Genomic DNA, 20,106 nt, shown 5'->3' on the forward strand with positions numbered 1-20,106 from the left:
TGGTTCTCAACGGAGCCATTGTTGGAATAGAGGTCATTCCTTTCAGCCCTTTCGAGGGGATGGGTGTCAAAGGGGGTGTAATGGTGCTCAAGGAGGTTCTGTAGTTTCCAGATCCTCGCAATAAGGTCTTGGGGACCCATTCTCCGGTTTGTCCCATTGGCGGCAGGTTGCAGCAGTTTTACTGGAGGTGGGCCCAGGTGACTTTGGTCCTCGACATTGTCAGATATGGTTATGCTCTGAAGTTCCGCTGGCCTCTTCCAGATGCCTTCCTTGTGTGTCCCTGCAAGTCCCTCAGTCAAGGTGGAGGCAGTTCATCAGACCTTAGCTAGACTCTTGGCACTGCATCAGTGACTCCTGTTCCTCCAGACGAGAGAAGTTTTGGGAAGTATTCGATTTTACTTTCTGGTGCCAAGAAGGAGGGTTCCTTTTGGCTGATTTTGGATCTGAAGTAGGTGAATTGGGCATTGTGTGTGTGCTGCTGTTTCGGATGGAAACTCTTTGGTTGGTCATCACCACGGTGCAGAAGGGGGAATTCCTCGAGTCCTTGGATCTGTCAGAAGCGTTACCTCCATATTCCGATCCTCCCGGACATTAGTGGTTTCTTCACTCTGTGGTCCTCGGAGGTCATTACCAGTTCAGGGCGCTGCCCTTTTGTCTGGCTACAGCATTGCAAACCTTCTCCAAGGTGATGGTGGTCGTAGCAGCCTCCCTCCGGATTGAGGGTATGCTGTTTCATCCTTACCTGGATGACTGGTTGATTTGAGTGAAGTCTGTAGAGGAGTCTTGTGGTGACGTCCAAGGTGGTCCTGTTTCTCTGACATCTAGGCTGAATAGTGAATTTGGGCAAGAGCACTTTCGTTCTGGGTCACTCTGGAATACTTGAGAGTGTGTTTCGACTCTCAGGTCAGCCAGGTGTTACTTCCAGACCTCAAGATTCGAAAAATGCAGTCTCTGGTCTAGCGACTCTAGGCTCGGTGCTCTCCGCATGGGAGATCCTGCAGGTCCGGGGGGTCGATGGTGGCCACCATAGAGGTTGTTCATGGGTGTGGGCCTGCATGCAGCCCTTTCAGGTGGCACTGTTAGCAAGGTGGTCCTTTCAGTTGGATCCTCTGTCTCTTGCTACCTTTGCCTGAGGCACCTGGTGCATCGTAGTCTTCAGTAGTGTCTCAACTGGCGACATTTGAGCCGGGGTATGCCTCTGGACCCTCCGGATTGGATTCTGATGACCATGGATGCCAGCTCATTGGTAGGGATAAATAGGGCAGGGTGCGTTGGTCGGCAGAGGAGTCTCGTTGCTCCATCAGCTGACTGGAGACGCGAACAATTTGGCTTGCTCTGTTGGCGTTTCAAGAGCTGGTGCACAGGAGAGATGTTCGTATGTCGGACAACACCAAGGCAGTGGCTTATGTCAATCGGCAGGGTAGCACCAAGAGTCTTATGCTGGCACAAGAGGCGGCTACTCTTATGGAATAGGCAGATCAGCATCTGCAGTTATTGTCAGCAGCGCGTGTGGCAGGTGTCCACAATCTGGAGGCGGATTACCTCAATCGTCACCTCCTGCATCCAGGGGAATGGTGTCTGGCTCCCTTTGCCTTTCAGCTCGTTGTCTGTTGGTGTTGGCTCATCGGTAATGGACCTCATGTCCACAGCCGGGAATGCCAAGGCTCCTCAGTTTAGTCAGAAGAAGGAGCCACTGGCAGAGAGGCTGGACACTTTGGCTCAGCCTTTGCCTTGCAGGGGCTGCTGTATGTGTTTCTTCCGTGGCCTCTCATTGGGCATGTTCTTCAGCATGTTCAGTCTCATGGGGGCACGTAATGTTGGTGGCTCCAGATTGGCTGCGGCAGCAGTGGTATGTGGATCTGATCCACTTGTGCATGGGGAACCCTTTCGCCTTCCAGTGGAGGACAGCCTGCTCCTTCAGGGCCCTGTTTGGATGCTGGATGTGGCTTGATTCTCACAGCATGCCTGTTGAGAGAGGGCAAGATTGCTGAAGAAGGGTTATTTGCCCAGCGTCATTCCCATGCTTATTTATTTTTATTTATCAGAACTTACTATACTGCAGTTAGCTAACTTGCAGATTACAGCAGTGTACAATACTAAAACAAAAAATATACTGTGAAGAAACAGTGTTTTAAGCCTGTAAAAGGCATTAGATATTTTCCTGTTTTAATTATATTCTGAAGTGCATTTCTCCTATTTGGCCAGCAGGTGGTGTTTCTTTGCTGTAAAGCTGTTACAGGGAAACTGAATGTTCTTTTCCTTTAACACAAGCATGAAGCAAACAGTAGTATACTTTTAAATCTTGTTAACTGGGCTCTGATTGGCCCGGAATTTGAAAAATTACCCAGCAGTTGTTGCTGGTTGTTGCTTCAGTCTTAGCCCGGGAGAAAAGAGAGACAGATCTCTTTGCTAAGGCTTGGTGAAGTATATGTCCTGATCTTCCCAAGTTCTGTTGAGCCATTATGCAGATGTGTAGTTAGTTTTGTAATTGATCCATTTTTCAGTTACTTGTCACTGTTTGTTTGATAATTGCACATTTTAAGTCCACTGTTCCAGGTTCTGAAAATAAACATATTTGTTTGTTTGTTTTCTGCCTGTCTGGACTAATAAAGAATCCTAGTGGTTTGTGTGTTGGGTCTGTGAGTGCTTTCTGGGAACTGTAGGACCACTGGGAGTGTGGCCCCAGTAACCTAGAAATCACTGGTGATAATTGGAGAGCAGGAGACTTGCCCAGAGGTGGTTGTGGCCCAGTCAGTGGGAGGAAAGGTACCAGTGTAAAGCACAAGCGGTAGTGCAGGCGGACTTGAGCTGTGCTGGAGATAGACTCTCTAAATTGCTGTGGGGTAACCCCAGGCGGGTGGCTAGGCATTTCGTAACATACACATATCTTTAGGGGGAAGAGGAACTACAAAGTTAAATAGGATAGATAGCATTCAAAGCAAGAGAAGGCGACTAGCTAAGCTAAAGGGAGGCAAAACATAAAAGGTAAGGGGACACGGTGAGAGAGGAGTAAATCAGAACCTAGGATTGATCGAAGGCCTGACTGAAAAGTCATGTTTTCGAGGCAACATTAAATTTCTTAAGAGATGGTTGCGCTCGGATAGAGAGGGGCATAGAATTCCAGTGAAAAAGGGCTGCAAAGCAAAAGGCACTGTGCCCGGTGGATTCCAATTGAGCATTTTGGGGGCTTGGAAGACAGCGACGATAATCGTTTAAAGAACAGAGAACCCGGGCTGGAGTATAGGGAATAGTGAGGTTGGAGAGATAAGGAGGGTGGCCAATTCTAAATGCTTTAAAGGCCAGGAGAAATAACTTGTAGATAATCTGAGTTCTAGGAAATGTTCAACGTTCTTGGCGTATGTCAGAGTTTGGCGGATTTTGGAGGCATGGTGTGAGGAGCGTGGTGTCCTTCCACTTCGTGCTTCAGTGACCAACCTCTTGGACTTCCTTCAGTGTGGCTTGGGTCTTTCTCTGTCATCCCTTCACGTTCATCTGGCAGTGCTGGCATGCTTTCAGGGGCCCAGTTCAAGGGGTGGTCGTTGGTGTTGCATCTGGACATAGTGCGTTTTCATCAGTGTGGTTCCTCCATGGGATTTGAATCTTATGTTGTCGGCCTTGGTGAAGGCTACTACTACTATAAATCACTTCTATAGCGCTACCTGAGCCATTGCGACAGGCGTCATTCAAGGACCTTTCTCTGAAGGTGGTGTTTTTAGTGGCTATTTCTTCTGCTCGGCGTATCTCGAGTTGCAGGCCTTGTCGTGTAGGGAACCGTTTTTGGTTTTCTCTAAGGAGAAGGTTTCTCTGCTACTGGATTCCCTTTCTTAAAGTGGTTTCCCCTTTTCATCTTGAGGATATTTCTTTGCTGTCCTTTCCGAGAGAGGAATCTCTGAGGGAACTGGTGCTTCTCGATGTCTGCAGGGCTCTGCATGACAGGATGCTTCCTTCGAGGTGTCTGTGTAAGCCAGAGGCTTTTACCACCCTCGTTGAGTACTGCTTGGGTACTTGCCAGTTGTTGGGAATGCTCTGGAGTAGATGATAAAGAAGGAGAAATTAGGTCTTACCTGCTAATTTACTTTCCTTGAGTCTCTCCAGATCATTCCCAAACCCCACCCAGAGGTTAACAGTTGTATTGTGTCGGGGGTTGGGGTGGTTCGGGTACTCCACTGAGTCGGGTCTCTGCTTTTGATCAGGATTATTGTGCTGGTCTTCAGGCCATCTGTTTATCTGTCTTTCCCCTCTGGTCATTGGAGATTCTCTGCCTGTTATATTCCTGTTTTGATCAGTTTTTACCTCTTGGCTTGGCTATTAGAAATACTGAGGAGGTGGAGGATTGCACAGTTCTCTTGTAAGGTCGCTAATCAGTAGTTCTTAGTCACCCTGAGTTGGTAGGAGTATATATTACCCACTCATCGGGAATGGTCTGGAGAGACTCAAGGAAAGTAAATTTGCAGGTAAGATCTGATTTCTCCTTTGTTGATAGAATGTGAACCAGGCTGTCTATATTTATTTCTTTACTTATCAGTTCATGGATCTTCATTGTTTGTTAATGCAAATAAGTACATAAAATTGCTTTCCCAGAGTTAGCTTTTAGCTGTTTGATTTGACTTATATCATTTTGGAAATGACAAGAAGACTGCAGGCTTCAAAAAATGCCTTGTCTATGTAAAATAAGTAAATAAAATGACTATAAGAAGTCATTGCTTTCTGTATCAACAGCATGAGTCCATCATCCAGTGTGCCCAACAGTTCTTTCTGGTCCAGAAACCCTTAGAGAATTCCTAGAGTCCTGTCAGCCTGTAGGGCTTGCTGTCCATTGTAAATAGATTATTGTTAAGGCCTTCAATGAGTAAAGAGTCGGGGGAGGGGGAAACTATCTGCAATAAAATCAGGGTAAGAAAGAGAGGTTTTAAGTCTACTAAAAGATGATGTTTTAAATCAAGCCAGAAAAGTGCCAGTTACCCTCTAAGAAAGAGAGAAAGTTGTACCATAGTGCTCAGAAATGGCCCGTTTTCCTGGGTTCTGAAAAAAGTGTCATCAGTCAGCTGGTGCCATTAGAAGAAAAAGTGAATGAATGGTGCAAAACTGAAGTGCTATGTGTAGTGGTAGCACCAGTGGGGACAGGACATCATAATGAGCTAGCATTCAAAAGACAGTCCTGAAGGATGCAAGAAGTTGCATAGAGCACTTAGTCTTGCTGCACTGGTATAGAGAAGAGGAGATCTGGGGAAAGATGTGGACTACCAATTTGGATTAGAATCTGACTCTTCCCCCCCTATCATGTCTCATCAGATTCCAATAGCAGAAAAGATGCAGAAACAGCATCTGCTAATAGTCAACCATCTAGAAGTACATCCCCTCCAGATTCTCATGTTCTAGATTTGTTTTGCAGATGTGATTTAATGTTAAGGAGGAGACCCAAGCCCAGATGTGCTTGCCCTGTTAAAGTACAGTAGTAACACCCTCAAGGCAAGTGATTGCTATACCAATCCAGATACTCCTTCAGGAGCTTCAGTCTAGGATGTCGTAGGTCAGTGTTTCCCAAGTCCGGTTCTGGAGTACCCTTTGCCAGTCAACATTTTTCAGGATATCCACATAATATGTATGACCTTGATTTACATACACTGCCTCCATTATATGCAAATCTGTTTCATGCATATTCATTGTGGATATCCTGAAAACCTGACAGGCAAGGGGTACTCCAGAACCGGACTTGGGAAACACTGACCTACGACATCCTAGGCTGAAGCTCCTGAAGGAGTATCTGGATTGGTATAGCAATCACTTGCCTTGAGGGTGTTACTACTGTACTTTAACAGGGCAAGCACATCTGGGCTTGGGTCTCCTCCTTAACATTAAATCACATCTGCAAAACAAATCTAGAACATGAGAATCTGGAGAGGATGTACTTCTAGATGGTTGACTATTAGCAGATGCTGTTTCTGCATCTTTTCTGCTATTGGAATCTGTTGAGACATGATAGGGGAAGAGTCAGATTCTAATCAAAATTGGTAGTCCAGATCTTTCTCCAGATCTTCTCTTCTCTGGACTTGGGAAACACTGTCGTAGATTCTCTTTAGGGCCTGTATCAAAAGAAAAAAAAATTAGATCTTAAACACATGATGTGCAGCTCCCATGTTGGTCAGCAGTAGTAGAGTTTGCTCTTAAATAATAATTTTAAAAAGAAAACCTACATTCAAGAATGTATTCTAGTGCTTTGCCTGGTGAAGATTCAAAGATGTTCAATTCTGGGGAGAGGGGGGAGTGAGCAGAGGCTTTCCAAGGAGCAATACAGAGCTCCAGAATAACAGCCCATCAACTGTTTATGATAAGTATATGTATACCTGAACACACAAGATCCAGGACCCAGCAAAAGTCTTCATGTGAACTTAACTGTTTTGCTCTGACAGAGCAGGCAGAGTAGTGTTGGGAAGCGCTTGACCAGGTCAGTTTGATGCCATGCCACATCTTACAGAATTATGCCTGTAGCTGTTGGTTTTCGTAATGTGACCTGGTTAAAGACTTCTGCATGAAAAGCTAGCAAATGACCTGTGTTTAAGTGAAAATACTTACCAAGAGAAGGTTAAAAAGAAAAGAATGGATGTAATTAGAGGACTGTTCTGCTTTGCAGACCACCACCATAGATAGCTACCACAGAGCAATCTAAGGACAGTAGTTTCCTCACATAAAAACATGGGCTTCTCTAGAGGAGTAGCCTAATAGAGCACTAGGCTGAGAACCAGAGAAGCCTAGTTCAAATCCTGCTGCTGCTCCTTGTGATCTTGGGCAAGTCACTTAACACTCCATTACCTCAGGTACAATCTTAAAGGCTGATATTCAAAGTTCTCTAGGGACAGAAAAATATCTACAGGACCTGAATGTAACTCACCTTGAGCTACAACTGAAAAAGACATAAGCTAAATCCAGAATCTCTTCCCTGCCCCTGATTATTGTGTAGACATGCATCAGCTAACTTCGCTTTACCTTTTTTTTTTTTTTTTTGTTAAAGTGGACCTTCTAGATCTCGAAGTAGGTCGAAAAGCAGAGGTCGATCTTCTTCCAGATCCAATTCGAGGTCTTCAAAATCCTCCCGCTCATACTCAAGGTCAAGATCTCCTTCTGGTTCTCGCTCTAGATCCTATTCCCGGTCACGATCCAGGTGAGTAGCTGGCATGCAGCCCTCTGACAGACCATATTTCTGTCAGATGCCCTTTGAACTGTCCTCAGCTTGTTTGCCTTGTGTGCCTTGCACCACCTGTAGACTTGAGACCTAACTTTGTTGTTTTGCCTACTGTCTGAGAAGGTTACACAAAGGAGAAGTAGAGAAACAGCTGAAAGGGTTGGACATAAGAGGATGCTGGCCCCTATCGTCTCCATGGAGGGGTCTTTAGAGATATGGAAACACTAGCAGAGCAAACTGAAATGTATGACATGTTATTTCTTTAATTCTGCTGTTGGTGTTTTGTATGAGAGTAGCCCTTGTTGCATTAGTAAGTCTGCAATCTACCAACAGCACCCTCCCCATTGATAACACAGGTCCTGTATTGTCAGCAGGAGAGAACATCCACATATTCTTTGCTTTAACATTTGAGCTAGTAATGGTGCTATTAGTCAGTTTATATCTTAGATTTGGTTCCTAAATTTATTTATTTGTTGCTTTTGTATCCCACATTTTCCCACCTATTTGCAGGCTCAATGTGGCTTACAATTTCTGTCATGACTTATGCCATTTCAGAGTACAGATATAATTGGTAATATATATAGAAACATGGATGATATAATGATATAAATATGCACATACCTCTTTAAATCCCAGCACAAGTGAGGGAGATCTCAGAGAACAACACTGAAATAAAACCTTATTTTCTTTTAGGAGTAGAAGTAGGTCCCGCTCTTCTGGTAGTCGATCCCGTTCCAGGTCACGATCAAGGTCTAAATCATATTCACCTGAGAGGCGGCGTCGGTCTCGCTCCCGCAGCACCACTCCTCCGTGAGTATCTGCAGCTAACTCTCTCCCTTTCCCCCCTCACCCACATGTCAGCCTCACCCCCGGGGCCATTTATTGCAGCCTGTTCACTGCAAAAACCAAAAGACAAGCTGTTGAGATCTAAAGCTAAGTATTTGAATCACCATACACTACTGGGCGATGCCCAACCAGTGCAAGACAGCGTAATCTCTCAGAGCCTTGGTGGCATGCTGTCCCATTGAGCAAGTCTTGAATATATTTATTTATTTATTGCATTTGTATCCCACATTTTCCCACCTTTTTGCGGGCTCAGTGTGGCTTACAATACGATATGAAAGATGGAAATATAATTTGTTACAACTTGGTTATGGATTACATTGTGAAAAGTTATACAAGACACATCAAAGTGTTGTTAGGGAATATAAACACTGGAACCAAACCTTGAAACATTGGAAGGAGACAGCGGGAGGTTAAAAGGGCATTATGTATGGTATACATATTTCTGTGAGTAAAGGTATGAGTGAGGTGAGACTGCTGGGGATGAGAGTTCAGAAGTGGATGTATTGATGCATTAGTGAACAGTGAGTGTGGACTTTGTGTTTTGCTTCTTTCCATAGATTTTTTCAAAAAGATGGGTCTTCAATAGTTTGCGGAAGGAGGTTTGCTCGTGGATCGTTCTCAGGTTGCGCGGCAGTGCATTCCAGAACTGCGTGCCCACGTGAGAAAAGGCTGACGCGTGTAGCGTCTTGTATTTTACGCCCTTGCAATTAGGGAAGTGGAGGTTGAGGAAGGTTCGGGATGATCTTTTGGCGTTTCTGGGTGGTAGGTCTATTAACTCAGACATGTAGGCTGGAGCTTCGCCGTGAATGATTTTGTGGATTAATGTGCATACTTTAAAAGTAATGCGTTCCTTGAGTGGAAGCCAGTGTAGCTTCTCTCGTAAGGGTTTTGCACTTTCATATTTTGGTTTTCCGAAGATGAGTCTGGCTGCTGTATTCTGGGCTGTTTGAAGTTTCCTCAGTATTTGCTCTTTGCAACCTGCATATAGTGAGTTGCAGTAATCCAGATGGCTTAATACGAGGGATTGCACTAGGCAGCGAAAGACGGATCTTGGGAAGAATGGTCTTATTCTTTTCAGTTTCCACATGCAGTAGAACATCTTTTTGGTTGTATTGTTTGCATGAGTTTCGAGTGTTAAGTGGCGGTTGATAGTGACTCCAAGGATTTTTAGCGTTTCTGAGATTGGAAGGTTTAATTTTGGTGTGTTTATGGCGGTAAATTCGTTCGTGTTGTATTGGGAGGTGAGTATCAGGCATTGAGTTTTTTCTGCATTTAATTTCAGACGAAATGCATTTGCCCATGTGTTCATGATGTGTAGACTTTGATTGATTTCGTTATAGATTTCTTTGATGTCCTGTTTGAAAGGGATGTATATTGTTACATCATCAGCGTATATATATGGGTTGAGGTTATGGTTTGATAGGAGTTTTGCCAAAGGGATCATCATTAGGTTGAAAATGGTTGGTGAGAGGGGTGATCTTTGTGGTTCTCCACATTCAGGTGTCCATGCATTAGATGTGGTTGAATTTGATGTAACTTGATACGAACGCTGTGTTAGGAACCCCTTGAGCCAGTTCAGGACTTTTCCTCCAATGCCAAAATATTCAAGTATGTGTAATAGGATTCCGTGGTCAACCATATCGAAGGCACTTGACATGTCAAATTGTAGGAGGAGTATATTGTTTCCGGTTGCTATTATTTGTTTAAATTTAGTCATAAGGGTGACTAAGACCGTTTCTGTGCTATGATTTGATCGGAATCCTGATTGGGCATCATGCAGTATTGAGTGTTTGTTTAGGTAGTTTGTGAGTTGTTTTGTTACCATTCCTTCAGTTATTTTGGTTATTAGTGGTATGGATGCTACTGGTCTGTAATTGGTTATTTCACTCGTGCTTTTCTTTGTGTCTTTAGGAATTGGGGTGAGTAAGATTTTTCCTTTTTCTTTTGGGAAAAGTCCGTTTTGTAGCATGAAGTTTACGTGGCTCGTTAGGTCTATTATAAATTGTTGAGGAGCAGATTTCATGAGGTTATTTGGGCAAATGTCTAGTTTGCAGTGGGATTTGGCAAATCTTTTAAGTGTTTCAGAGATGAGGTCTTCTGATAGTAGTTCGAATTCGGTCCAGGTTCTGTCTGCTGGGTATGTTCCTTCTTCTGGATCTAGACAATCTAGAATTGTGGCGTATTCAATAGGGCTAGCGGGTATTTTGAGTCGTAATTGTATAATTTTCTCCTCAAAGTATTTTGCAAGGTTGTCTACATCTGGTATGTCTTTGCCGTTGTTTGTGACTGGTGTGGTGTCTAACAGTTTGTTCACAAGGTTGAAGAGTTTATGTGTGTCTTTGTAGTTTGGTCCTATTATTGTTTTGTAATGTAGTCTTTTAGTCTGTTTTATGGTATATTTGTATTTTCTCCGATGCAATTTCCAGGCGTTTAGTGTTTGTTCGTCTCTCTTTTTGTTCCATACGCGTTCTAGTTTTCTGACTTGTGTTTTAAGTTTTTTCAGCTCATCGGTGAACCATGGATTTGATTTTTTCCTGTGCGATGTTCTGGTTTGGATTGGGGCGATTTTGTCTAGTGTTGTTGTGCATACATCGTCCCATTCTTGGAGGAATTGGATGGTGTCAGTATTTGTTGACCATTCGTTCTGGTAGATCTGTTGCCAGAATATTGTGGGGTCTATTTTTCCTCTCGTTGTGTATGTTGTTCGTTCATGTTTTTTGATTGTGTTTATGTGTGTTTTTCGCCAGCAGAGAGAGACATTTGCTTTATGGTGGTCTGACCATAATGTAGGTGTCCATCTTGTGTCGGTGAGTATGATTGTTGAGTCCGGTTCGAATTTGCTTGTTATGATATCTAGTGTGTGTCCTTTTTTGTGTGTTGGTTGCGTGTTGGGTGCTTGCAGATCCCAGAGTTTTAAGAATTCTTTGCATTCTCGTGTGCTTGGTGAGGTATCGTCTTCTAGGTGTAGGTTGATGTCTCCTATTATAAGGATGTTTGAGGCAGATACACAGGAGTTCGAGATGAAGTCCATAAGTTGCGTTTGGGAGTCTTGCCATTTTCCTGGTGGTCTGTAGAATAGGATTGTGTTCAGGTGTCCTATTAGGTTTGGGTGATTAATCCTTGTCGATGCAATTTCAAGTTGTGGTGAGGTGGATTCACCCGTAATTGTGATACACTCGGGGGATCTTTTACTAAAAATTAGCTTGAGTTATCTGCAGCAGGGCCCATAGGAATAAAATGGACCCTGCTGCAGATACTGGAACTAATCTTTAGTAAAAGACTCAAGCCTCTGGACCAATCTTGTATCTCATTTTTGTTTTAAGACTATTTGATTCCACTTAAAATAAGTGTAATACATAAAAATAACATACATAAAAATAACTGAGAGCTGGTATAATTTTATAAATTCATAATATAAAAGCCCTGGTGGTACATGTTGGTGAATTGAGTTTGTTGTTTAATCTGTAACGAGTTTTATGCCATTTTCTTTTAATACATAAAGCACTGGGTGTGCTGATGATTCCTGTTTCTAAACAGAAAAGCACAAATGCTTCGATGTGGATGTCTGATGACATTGTCTATGTTAATTACTGTACGTGCTTTGAAAGAAAAACAAATCCATAGAAGTTAAATTTAAGAACCTACCAAATATTCTCTTGTATGTGCTTATCCCCTTTCACTTGGCTGTTTTTCTGATTTAATTTTGGGCTTTCATTCCTCTAAAACCCTTGGATAAAGTAGTGTGGTTCCTGTTAGGCCACTTTTAAAAGGTAATAAATAGAAATTAAAAAAAAAAAAGAAGATTTTTTTGTTGGCCTTATTTTTCTGTTTCTTTATTAACCTCTCGACGATGGTGTCATATTTTACAGTTGCCTCTGTGATGTCACTTCTGATGTAACAATATAGATGAAAGGCTGTTTGACATGCATTGCGTGCTCCATTGTAGCCCCTAACATTTCTTGCTGGTTTTATTGTTGAGGGGCAGTAGGTTGTGGAAGGCCAGGCCTGTTTGTTTGATAAATTGTGGGAGATGGGTAACTTATTTTCAGTTGTAAATGAATTTACATGTCACTGTATTTATATTTTATCTCGGTGATATGCAGCCTGTGGCTTTTTACAGCTCAGAATTTAATGGAAATCATTGAACAGAAAGGATCCTGAGATACAGTTGTAAGGCTAAGTGGAGAGAGCCTTGGTAGTATGGCTTTTTGGGAACATCTTGCTGCTTGGTGGAGATGACGTTCAGTGAAGGCAGAGAGATGGGCCCAAGCCTTGTGAACGCCTGCCTGCTTGGTCCATCTTTGTGTGCTGCTTGGAGCTATCACCGACCTACTCCGATCACAAATGAGACCAGTAGTCTATCAATCCCTGCATCCTCTCCAACAGTGTTCAGTCTGGGTCAGTTGAAAGTACCCAGCAGATTCTAATAGAGCCTTTTCCATATTGCTGTCTCCCAAAAGCAGGAGGTGGAGAAACTCGTTTGGCTGCTTATTTATGGACTTGCCTTTCAGAAATGTGTTCAGACTTTTTGAACCCAGCTATGCTACTAGGTTTAATTCCTCTGGTAACAAATTCCAACAGCTAATTGCACGTTGACTGAAAAACACCTTTTTAATTTAACAAAAAAAAAAACTTCTATCATGGAGTGTCTCCCCTAGTCCTGAGTAAATAACCCTTATTAACATGTTCCAATCCACTTGCGATTTCATAAACATCTATCATATTCCCTCTCAGTTGACTCCTTCAAGCTGAAGAGTCCTAACCTTCTTAACCTTTCTTCATAATGGAGCTGTTCCCCTCCCCCTCCAAATCAGGGTTTTTTTTTTTTTTTTTTTGCCTTTCTACTGTTTTTAATTCTGTTTCTTTTTGTTGAGGGTTTTTTTTTTCCCTTGAGGTGGCATGACCAGATCAACACACAATATTCTAGCTGTTGATGCGTCCTGGTTAACAAAGGCACTAGTGTATTCTTGGTTTTGTTTTCTATTTCTTCACAAATAACGGCTAACACACTAATTGCTTTTTTGATTGCTGCTGCATGCCAAGCTGATGATTAGAGCATATTGGTCCATAATATTGACTCTAGCATGGTATACAGATATTAAGATGAGCTTTAGCAGATGTGGTTCTGGGATTACAATATAGTATTAAGGACAGGGGATAGTATAATGTGAAAAAAACCTGCAATTTTTCCATGAGATGGACCTTGTTTCATACGGACCTGTCTGTCTTTTGACTGTGTAAGAGTAGCTTTGAGAACTATACCCCCCCTCCCCCCCCCCCCCCCCCCCCCCCCAATATGCATGCTCTTTGTGGATATTCAGTCAGACCCCAAAGATCAGATTGAGAATTGCTCTTATATTCTCTTGTGATCTGTAGTTCCCTTCTCTGGAAGGCTCTGGGACACCTCAACTTTTATCTGATGGGGCTCTTTTTTCCCCAAGTCTGTGGTGTTATGATGCTGAAAGAGCCGTTTTCTTTTCCAGCTCAGCACCTGGCTTAGGGTCATCAGGAGCGCCCTCTGTCCCAGATCAGAGACTTGGCGAGGAGAATAAAGGGCACCAGATGCTGGTGAAAATGGGTAAGAATCCTTTGTTTGTGATCCAAACCGTCCCTTCTATTGTGGTCTAAACAGTAGCACAGAGATGGCAGAAGATCGTATGCTAGAATGCATTCTTTTAGCCCCTTCTGTCCCTTCTCATTTTGGTCTTTGGGTTCTTCCGTGTCCTCTGTTGTGTTGTCAGATATTCAGGCTTCCTGAACTGACAGAGGGCCGAAAGGAAAAAGCCTGAAAAAGGCTGAGCCATTCCTGTCCACCGTACTCGTTTATACAAAGTTAATTCCCTTTACCACCTCTGATGTGCCAGAACTTGGCCTGCAGGGGAGCCCAAACTCTCCAAAATCAACATATTTTCTCTTTCCATTTTTTTATATAATGGCTTATGGCTTTAAAAAATAATTCTAAGAGCTGCATTTCCACTTCTGACAATGCTTGCGTGCCCCCCCGCTGTAGGATGGAGTGGGTCTGGCGGACTCGGTGCTAAGGAGCAAGGAATCCAGGACCCCATTAAAGGGGGGGATATCCGAGACAAGTGGGATCAGTACAAGGGTGTAGGTGTCTCTCTGGATGATCCATATGAGAATTACCGCAGGAACAAGAGCTACTCCTTCATCGCACGTATGAAAGCGAGAGATGAAAGTAAGTGTGCCTCTTCTGCTTGCTGTCCGGGTGAACTTTGACACATCTTAGTGGCAGTAGGGATAGAACCCCTTTTTAATGCAGGGAATCTGGATTTGCTGATTCTACATCATGTGGGGGTTTTGTTTTTTAATTCATAAATACAGTTAAGTAAACTGCTAATGAGTTTGCCAATCCAGTAGAGTTATTGGCTGCCAGTAATTGCTACGTCTTTTGTATTTGTGTATTCCATTTTTTTTTATACAGCAGGCTAATTCATGGTTGGGTTTGTTTTTGTTTTGTTTTCTTAAAAATTGAGTTTAAATGTGACATTTTCCTAGGCATTGCTTTCCTTTGCTGTCAGACCTTTCCACTAACTGTGAGGCCTTTCCTTCTTTGTACAGATTTGAAAGCAGGCGGAAACTTCCCAGGTGCTCCAGAACCCACAGCCAATGGTAATTTTACCTAGGCCCTACCCTGGGAAAGCCTCATCAGTATTAACATAACTGCTGTTTTATATCTTAACTACCTAACATAAGCCAGTGAGCCAGCTGGTTCTCATGTATTAGTAGAGTTTGTGTTATTTGCAGTAGTCAATACCAAGGGGATTCCCAATAATGGATAATTTCCGGAAAATAAAATCAAGCTGTGGAATTATTTACCAGATGATGTGGTCAAGTAGCATAACTGGGTTTAAAGGAGGTTTGGAAAAGCTCCTGGAGGAAAAGTCCATAAACAGTTATTAGACAGGAAGACTTGGAAAAGCTAATGCTTATCATTGTGAGCAATTGGCAAGAAATGGAGCTGCAGTTCGGAATCTGCAGGGTACTTCATAGTGTGACCAGCATCGACCACTGTCGGAAACAGGATGATGGGCTTTGATGATTTTGTAGTCTGACCCTGCATGGCGTGTCTTATGTTAGTATGACTAGGTGTCAGCTCTGAGTGGATAGCTTACGCCTCTTCCTTTGCACTTCTGGATTTTCCAAATCCATCGCTTAAGATTCTGCCACTGCTGCCAAAAATGCTGCTACCAGGAGATGAGCAATACCACTGATATGCTATGGCTGCATCTGCATGTGCACAGGATGGGGCTGAGGCGCTACCGTATAACATCTCCCCACAAACAAATTCTGCAAAAAGGGAAGTTTTCTGGATAATGGAATAAAGGCCTGTGGATTTTGTAAATAAAAGGAGCTTGACTGTATCTTAAACATAAGTATGAGAGCATACCATATATTGTTTCTTACCAACAATTTTAGACTAGAGTGCAATAGCTCATACATCTTTCTGTTAAAAGGTTTTCAGGAAGTCTAGGTGCAATAAATTTGCTTTGCAAGCTATGTGCTCCAGAGGTGGCTGCATGTACATGTGTGTAGTACATAGGGATTCAGTTTACTGAGAGATGCTATGAAACCAAATAATACTTGTTTTAACCTTGTCATGAAATTGAAACTCCTGAAAAATATTAATGCACAAGTAGTAAACTTTTCAAGGGGGAATAAAGCCTTAGAACAGGGGCTAATGAGGTCTACTAGAGCCACAACATCAGGAAAACCTTTTATAAAAAGGGTGATAAAAGCATATAATGCTCTTCTGGGGCAGGTAGTAGAGGTTAACACAATAACAAATTGTTTTATGTAATACTGTTAGGGATGTAGCTCAAGTATTTAAATACTTTCCTGTCCCTAGAGGGCTTATAATCTATACTGCCTTTTCTGTGGTCACAAAGCAGTTTACATATTATATACAGGTAAACTTTATTATATATGAGGCAGTGAAAGGTTGAAGGGTCCTTTTACTAAGCTGCAGTAAAAAGTGGTCTGTGATTGCATGGGTGTATGCTGGCCATTTTTTTTTTTACTGCGGCTGGGAAAAAGGGCTTTCTTTTAATGGGCATGTACTGAAATTAAAACTAGCGCAAGCCTATTTACGACCTGAGCCTTTACCACCACCTATTGATTTAGCATAAGGGCTCATGCTCAACCCACACGGTAACCATGCTGCAACTGCTGATTAGGCCCCCCCCCCCCCCCCGCAGTAGAAAATTATTTTCTACCATGGGATTCGGCGCATGCCAAACTCAGAATTACCGCCAGGTGCACACACTAGCCTGGCGATAGTGCCGATTTGGCATACGCTGCCCATGCATTAGCCCTCCCGCACCTTAGTAAAAGGGCCCCTAAGTGACTTACCTGAAATAAGGAGTGTCTGTTGGATTTGAACCCTGGCCGCCCTTGTTTTCGGCCTACTGCTGTTCTTATTAATTAGGCTACTCCTCTCTACTCCATAGGATTTTGTTAAAGGGTATTTTGTGAAGTCAAACTACTTGTACCTGTGCTTAAATATAAATAAAACAAGATACCCAAAAAATAAAAAAAGCAGAATGGGGTTAGCATGGAGGACCCATAGTCCCTTTAAAAATAAATAAATAAAAGGATATATTGTATAGGCACAGGTTAAATGCATATGTTCAAGTGTTAGAATGTGCTTTGGAGTTTTGGTTCTTCCAGAATGAATGGGAAAATGGCTAAACGTCTTTTGGAAATGCAGGTAATCATGTCTGTTTGGTTCTATGTGAGTATCCTAACTGGAATCCTAGCAGAAATGCAGGTTCTTATGCAGCCAGGTCTGTCTGGTCCTGAGACTTGATGTTTGTTAAAAATACCACACTACTACTGTAAATAGGCATGGGCAGAGATGAGTGCTAGGTGTGGACTGAGTGGGGGGGGTCTTGTATGTTCATCTGCCTGAAATGATAGAACATGAAGAGAACGACATACACCATCACATTACCCTTCTTCTCAGGCTGTAGCCATTATCATGCATCATTGACCTAATCTGGCCTTAAAAACGCTTTGGGAAAATTCACTCACTGGTCTGGCATGGATGATAAGGAAACAATTGAAATTCAGACTTTGTGGTTTCCAGCTTTTTAAACTAACCACCTGGCTAATCCCTCCTTGATACATACGTAGTTCTAAACATGTGTTATAAATCTATAATTAGACATATTTTTATAATACCTGCTTGATGGAGAGATCCTCATAGAGATAAGTGTCTTGCCAAAACTGGCGATTGATACTAATTCTTTGCTTTCTTTCTGTCCTAGTGAAACGGGAAGGCCAGGATACACCGCCACAGGAATAAACACAGGGGTACAACAACAAAAAAGAAAACACCCTGCATTTTTTTCTTCATCCTCTGTAAATTAGCAAAATTGTCAGTGTCTTGTACAAACCGGAATTTATGTCTTAAGGAATTATTACATTTGATTTCATATTAAAGCCACTCTGACAGACTGGAAGCAATTTACACCTTTTTATTAATTTATCATACATAAAATCAGCTGTGTTTTTCTAGGAAGAAGTGCTTCAGACTGCCTAATTACAGGAATATTTCAAAGTTTGACACATGTAAGGTATTTCATTTTGTGTGTTAATAGTTCCTGTGTTGTTATACTAGAAGGCTAGAATGTAGGTATTTTCAGTAATTCTATGCTTGAGACAAATTTGGAGATTCTCCATTAAGGTTCTAAGCATATTTCTGGATAACATTTTATTATTATTATTATTATTTTTTAAAAGGTAGGCTTTTATAATTTACAGTTTCTCATTTAAAATTATTTGTAGTCAGATCAAAATCTTTTCCTGAAAGCCACTAGACTTTAGAACAGTGCAAAACAAAAATGTAAGTATCCCATCCCATATAGGAAGTCAATTCTTTCCAAACCAACACTGGCTTAAAACCAGGTCTGTGGTCTGTAGCACTCTTTTCCCAGTTCATTTTTAGTGTGTGCATCCAGTTGGCTTTAATTTCTGTTGCCATCAGGAACCAAAGTTTCAGTCCACATAATTAAATCCTTTGGCTTTGTCCCCTCGTGGTGGTGTGACTGTTTAGTAGATGTAATTTGTGAATCAAATTAAGGTCCCAAACCAATTGTGTTTGCATCTCTTTACCAATTTCTTGTGCAGTTTTCTATCTCACATTCAAATACATTCATTTTTGTAAAGAAGATTAACTTTGCTTTTAATTGTCTCTCGTTTATTCTCACTTCCTGGATATTCTGATATCTGGATCTCATATTGATGGGGGAGGAAGAAAGAAGGGTCATTTCACAAAGTGTCTCAGCCAAAAGATCTAATTGTTCCAGGAAATTTAAAAGCTGAGATGAGAGAGGACAATTTGAATTGTCCCCATAATATTCTTTTAAGTTAAAAGAAAAATGCACAGAATGCTTCCTGAAACTTTTAGCTTCATGGCCATTCAAAAATTGTGATATGTTGGTTACCAAATCCATAGACAAAAACCCTTAACCATTTAGCTATTCATGGGCAGGTTCCTGAGGGAAAAATGAGCATTGTGATGTTGATGAATCATGTGTCAGCACATCATGAAGTGCTGATCAATGACATCACAAAGTGCTCAAGTCTAATTGAAACCTTTAAACTCTTAGGACTCTGGCATTGAATTGAAGTGATGTAGCAGGGCTGTTTGTTCAGGTGAATGTGATTGTTGTGGTTCTCCATGGACAGAGAATCTTTGAGCCACAGAAGCGGTGACATGGTGATGTAGCGGACCCGGCTGGATTCCTAGCATAGAAACAAACCTCTTTTGGAAAAGATTTCTGCACATGGGTGGTATTCCTGCCTACTGTATCTACAGAAATTCACTTTTATTCTTTCCACTCACCTCGATTGATGGAATTTGATTTCATTCTTCTCTACTTCAACATGCCAGAAAAGCAGCCAGGCTTCAAGTGTTGCTCAAAATGTGATAGAAAAATGTATCAGTCGTATGATCTGAAAACCTGCATAAGATGTCTGAGAGTTAAAGCTGCAGGAGATCATTCTCCAAAAAAGAAGAAATCCAATCCATCTGATGCACCCTGTTCCAATAAGGACAGTGCTATGGAGAAAAACAGGCATAGTGCAGCTGCTACCATCGCCACCAATCAACTGAGTTTGTGTCCCAGAAGCTCCAGTCCCAGGGCCATCCATCTCTGACTGTATCACGTGGTCGTAAAGGGAGCACGGTGAGTTGAGTCCCTCCACTTCTTCACATTAGATTACAACACCACACTAACAGCTGACAGGAGCAGACGTTGCTACTGTTCACCTTTTCCAAAGGCATTGCTCAGCGCCTAGCATGACAGACATAGCCTCTCAATTTCGCAGCTTCCTCACAGAAGCAGCAGCTGAAGATCATTCTCTGTTCAGTACTCCTCCAGAAGTCGGGAGAAAACTTACAGCACCTTGCCTCTAAAACTTAAGTGCTCATAGAGTACGCTTTGAACGCTATTCCCCATCTCAACTCCTTCAGGTTATGCAAGACTTATGGAAACAATTTTTCAAGAGCACTGCAACTTTTCTCATACCAGGTGTTGTAATCAGAGATCCTTTGCCACCTCTGTCTTCAAGGCATAGAAAGCATACCTGGTCCTTATCCACATCATCTTTTATGGAAGTGGAAGGTTTATGAGACAGTGATCTTCAATGTTCTGATAGTAGCTGGGCATCAGACACTCCAAGCCACAGATCCATTCCAGTTCCAGTAGGGGAACTCCTGGTTTTATCATCTGCTCCATCATCACTTGAGCCTGTCAAAACCTGCCAACAAAGGGCACAAATTGTCCAAATATTCTCCAAAAAATTACAAAGAACTTGGCAGTCTAATGTAAAAGAAAACCAGACCTAAGGTCTGAATACCTTGGGGTGCTGAGATACTTGGATGCCCCAAAAGAAATTAATAGCACTACCATTACACAAGATACTTTTGGAACAACGTCAAGAGATTTCAATGATACCATTCTCCTCTAAGTCAACCAAGAAAGCCTGAAAACTTAGTCCAGGATGATAAGAGGCATGGCAAACTTCAGCTTTCCTACCTTTTGATGGTGGTCGAA

General features: G+C 42.3%; 2 protein-coding genes across 6 annotated transcripts in view; one reads left to right on the plus strand and one right to left on the minus strand.

Moving 5' to 3' along the window:
* CHERP (calcium homeostasis endoplasmic reticulum protein) overlaps positions 1 to 17,508 on the plus strand; it is a 117,176-nt gene extending 99,668 nt beyond the window's left edge. For 3 of the 5 annotated variants that reach the window (XM_030217786.1, XM_030217785.1, XM_030217787.1), the window contains 6 exons: positions 7,010 to 7,159; positions 7,874 to 7,990; positions 13,510 to 13,604; positions 14,037 to 14,222; positions 14,606 to 14,656; positions 17,314 to 17,508. In XM_030217786.1, the coding sequence (XP_030073646.1) occupies positions 7,010 to 7,159; positions 7,874 to 7,990; positions 13,510 to 13,604; positions 14,037 to 14,222; positions 14,606 to 14,656; positions 17,314 to 17,351 (637 nt within the window). In that variant the 3' untranslated portion in view covers positions 17,352 to 17,508. The remainder of the gene's footprint in view (positions 1 to 7,009; positions 7,160 to 7,873; positions 7,991 to 13,509; positions 13,605 to 14,036; positions 14,223 to 14,605; positions 14,657 to 17,313) is intronic. The other 2 variants (XM_030217789.1, XM_030217790.1) reach the window with 2 other exon arrangements.
* Positions 17,509 to 17,773: 265 nt separating this feature from the next.
* Positions 17,774 to 20,106, minus strand: part of C11H19orf44 (chromosome 11 C19orf44 homolog) — an 84,344-nt gene continuing 82,011 nt past the window's right edge. Inside the window, exon 10 of the mRNA XM_030217793.1 lies at positions 17,774 to 19,810. The gene's annotated coding sequence lies outside the window, so the exon portion shown is untranslated. The remainder of the gene's footprint in view (positions 19,811 to 20,106) is intronic.

The sequence above is a fragment of the Microcaecilia unicolor genome, chromosome 11 (genome assembly GCF_901765095.1).
Source record: "Microcaecilia unicolor chromosome 11, aMicUni1.1, whole genome shotgun sequence".
NCBI classification, from domain to species: domain Eukaryota; kingdom Metazoa; phylum Chordata; class Amphibia; order Gymnophiona; family Siphonopidae; genus Microcaecilia; species Microcaecilia unicolor.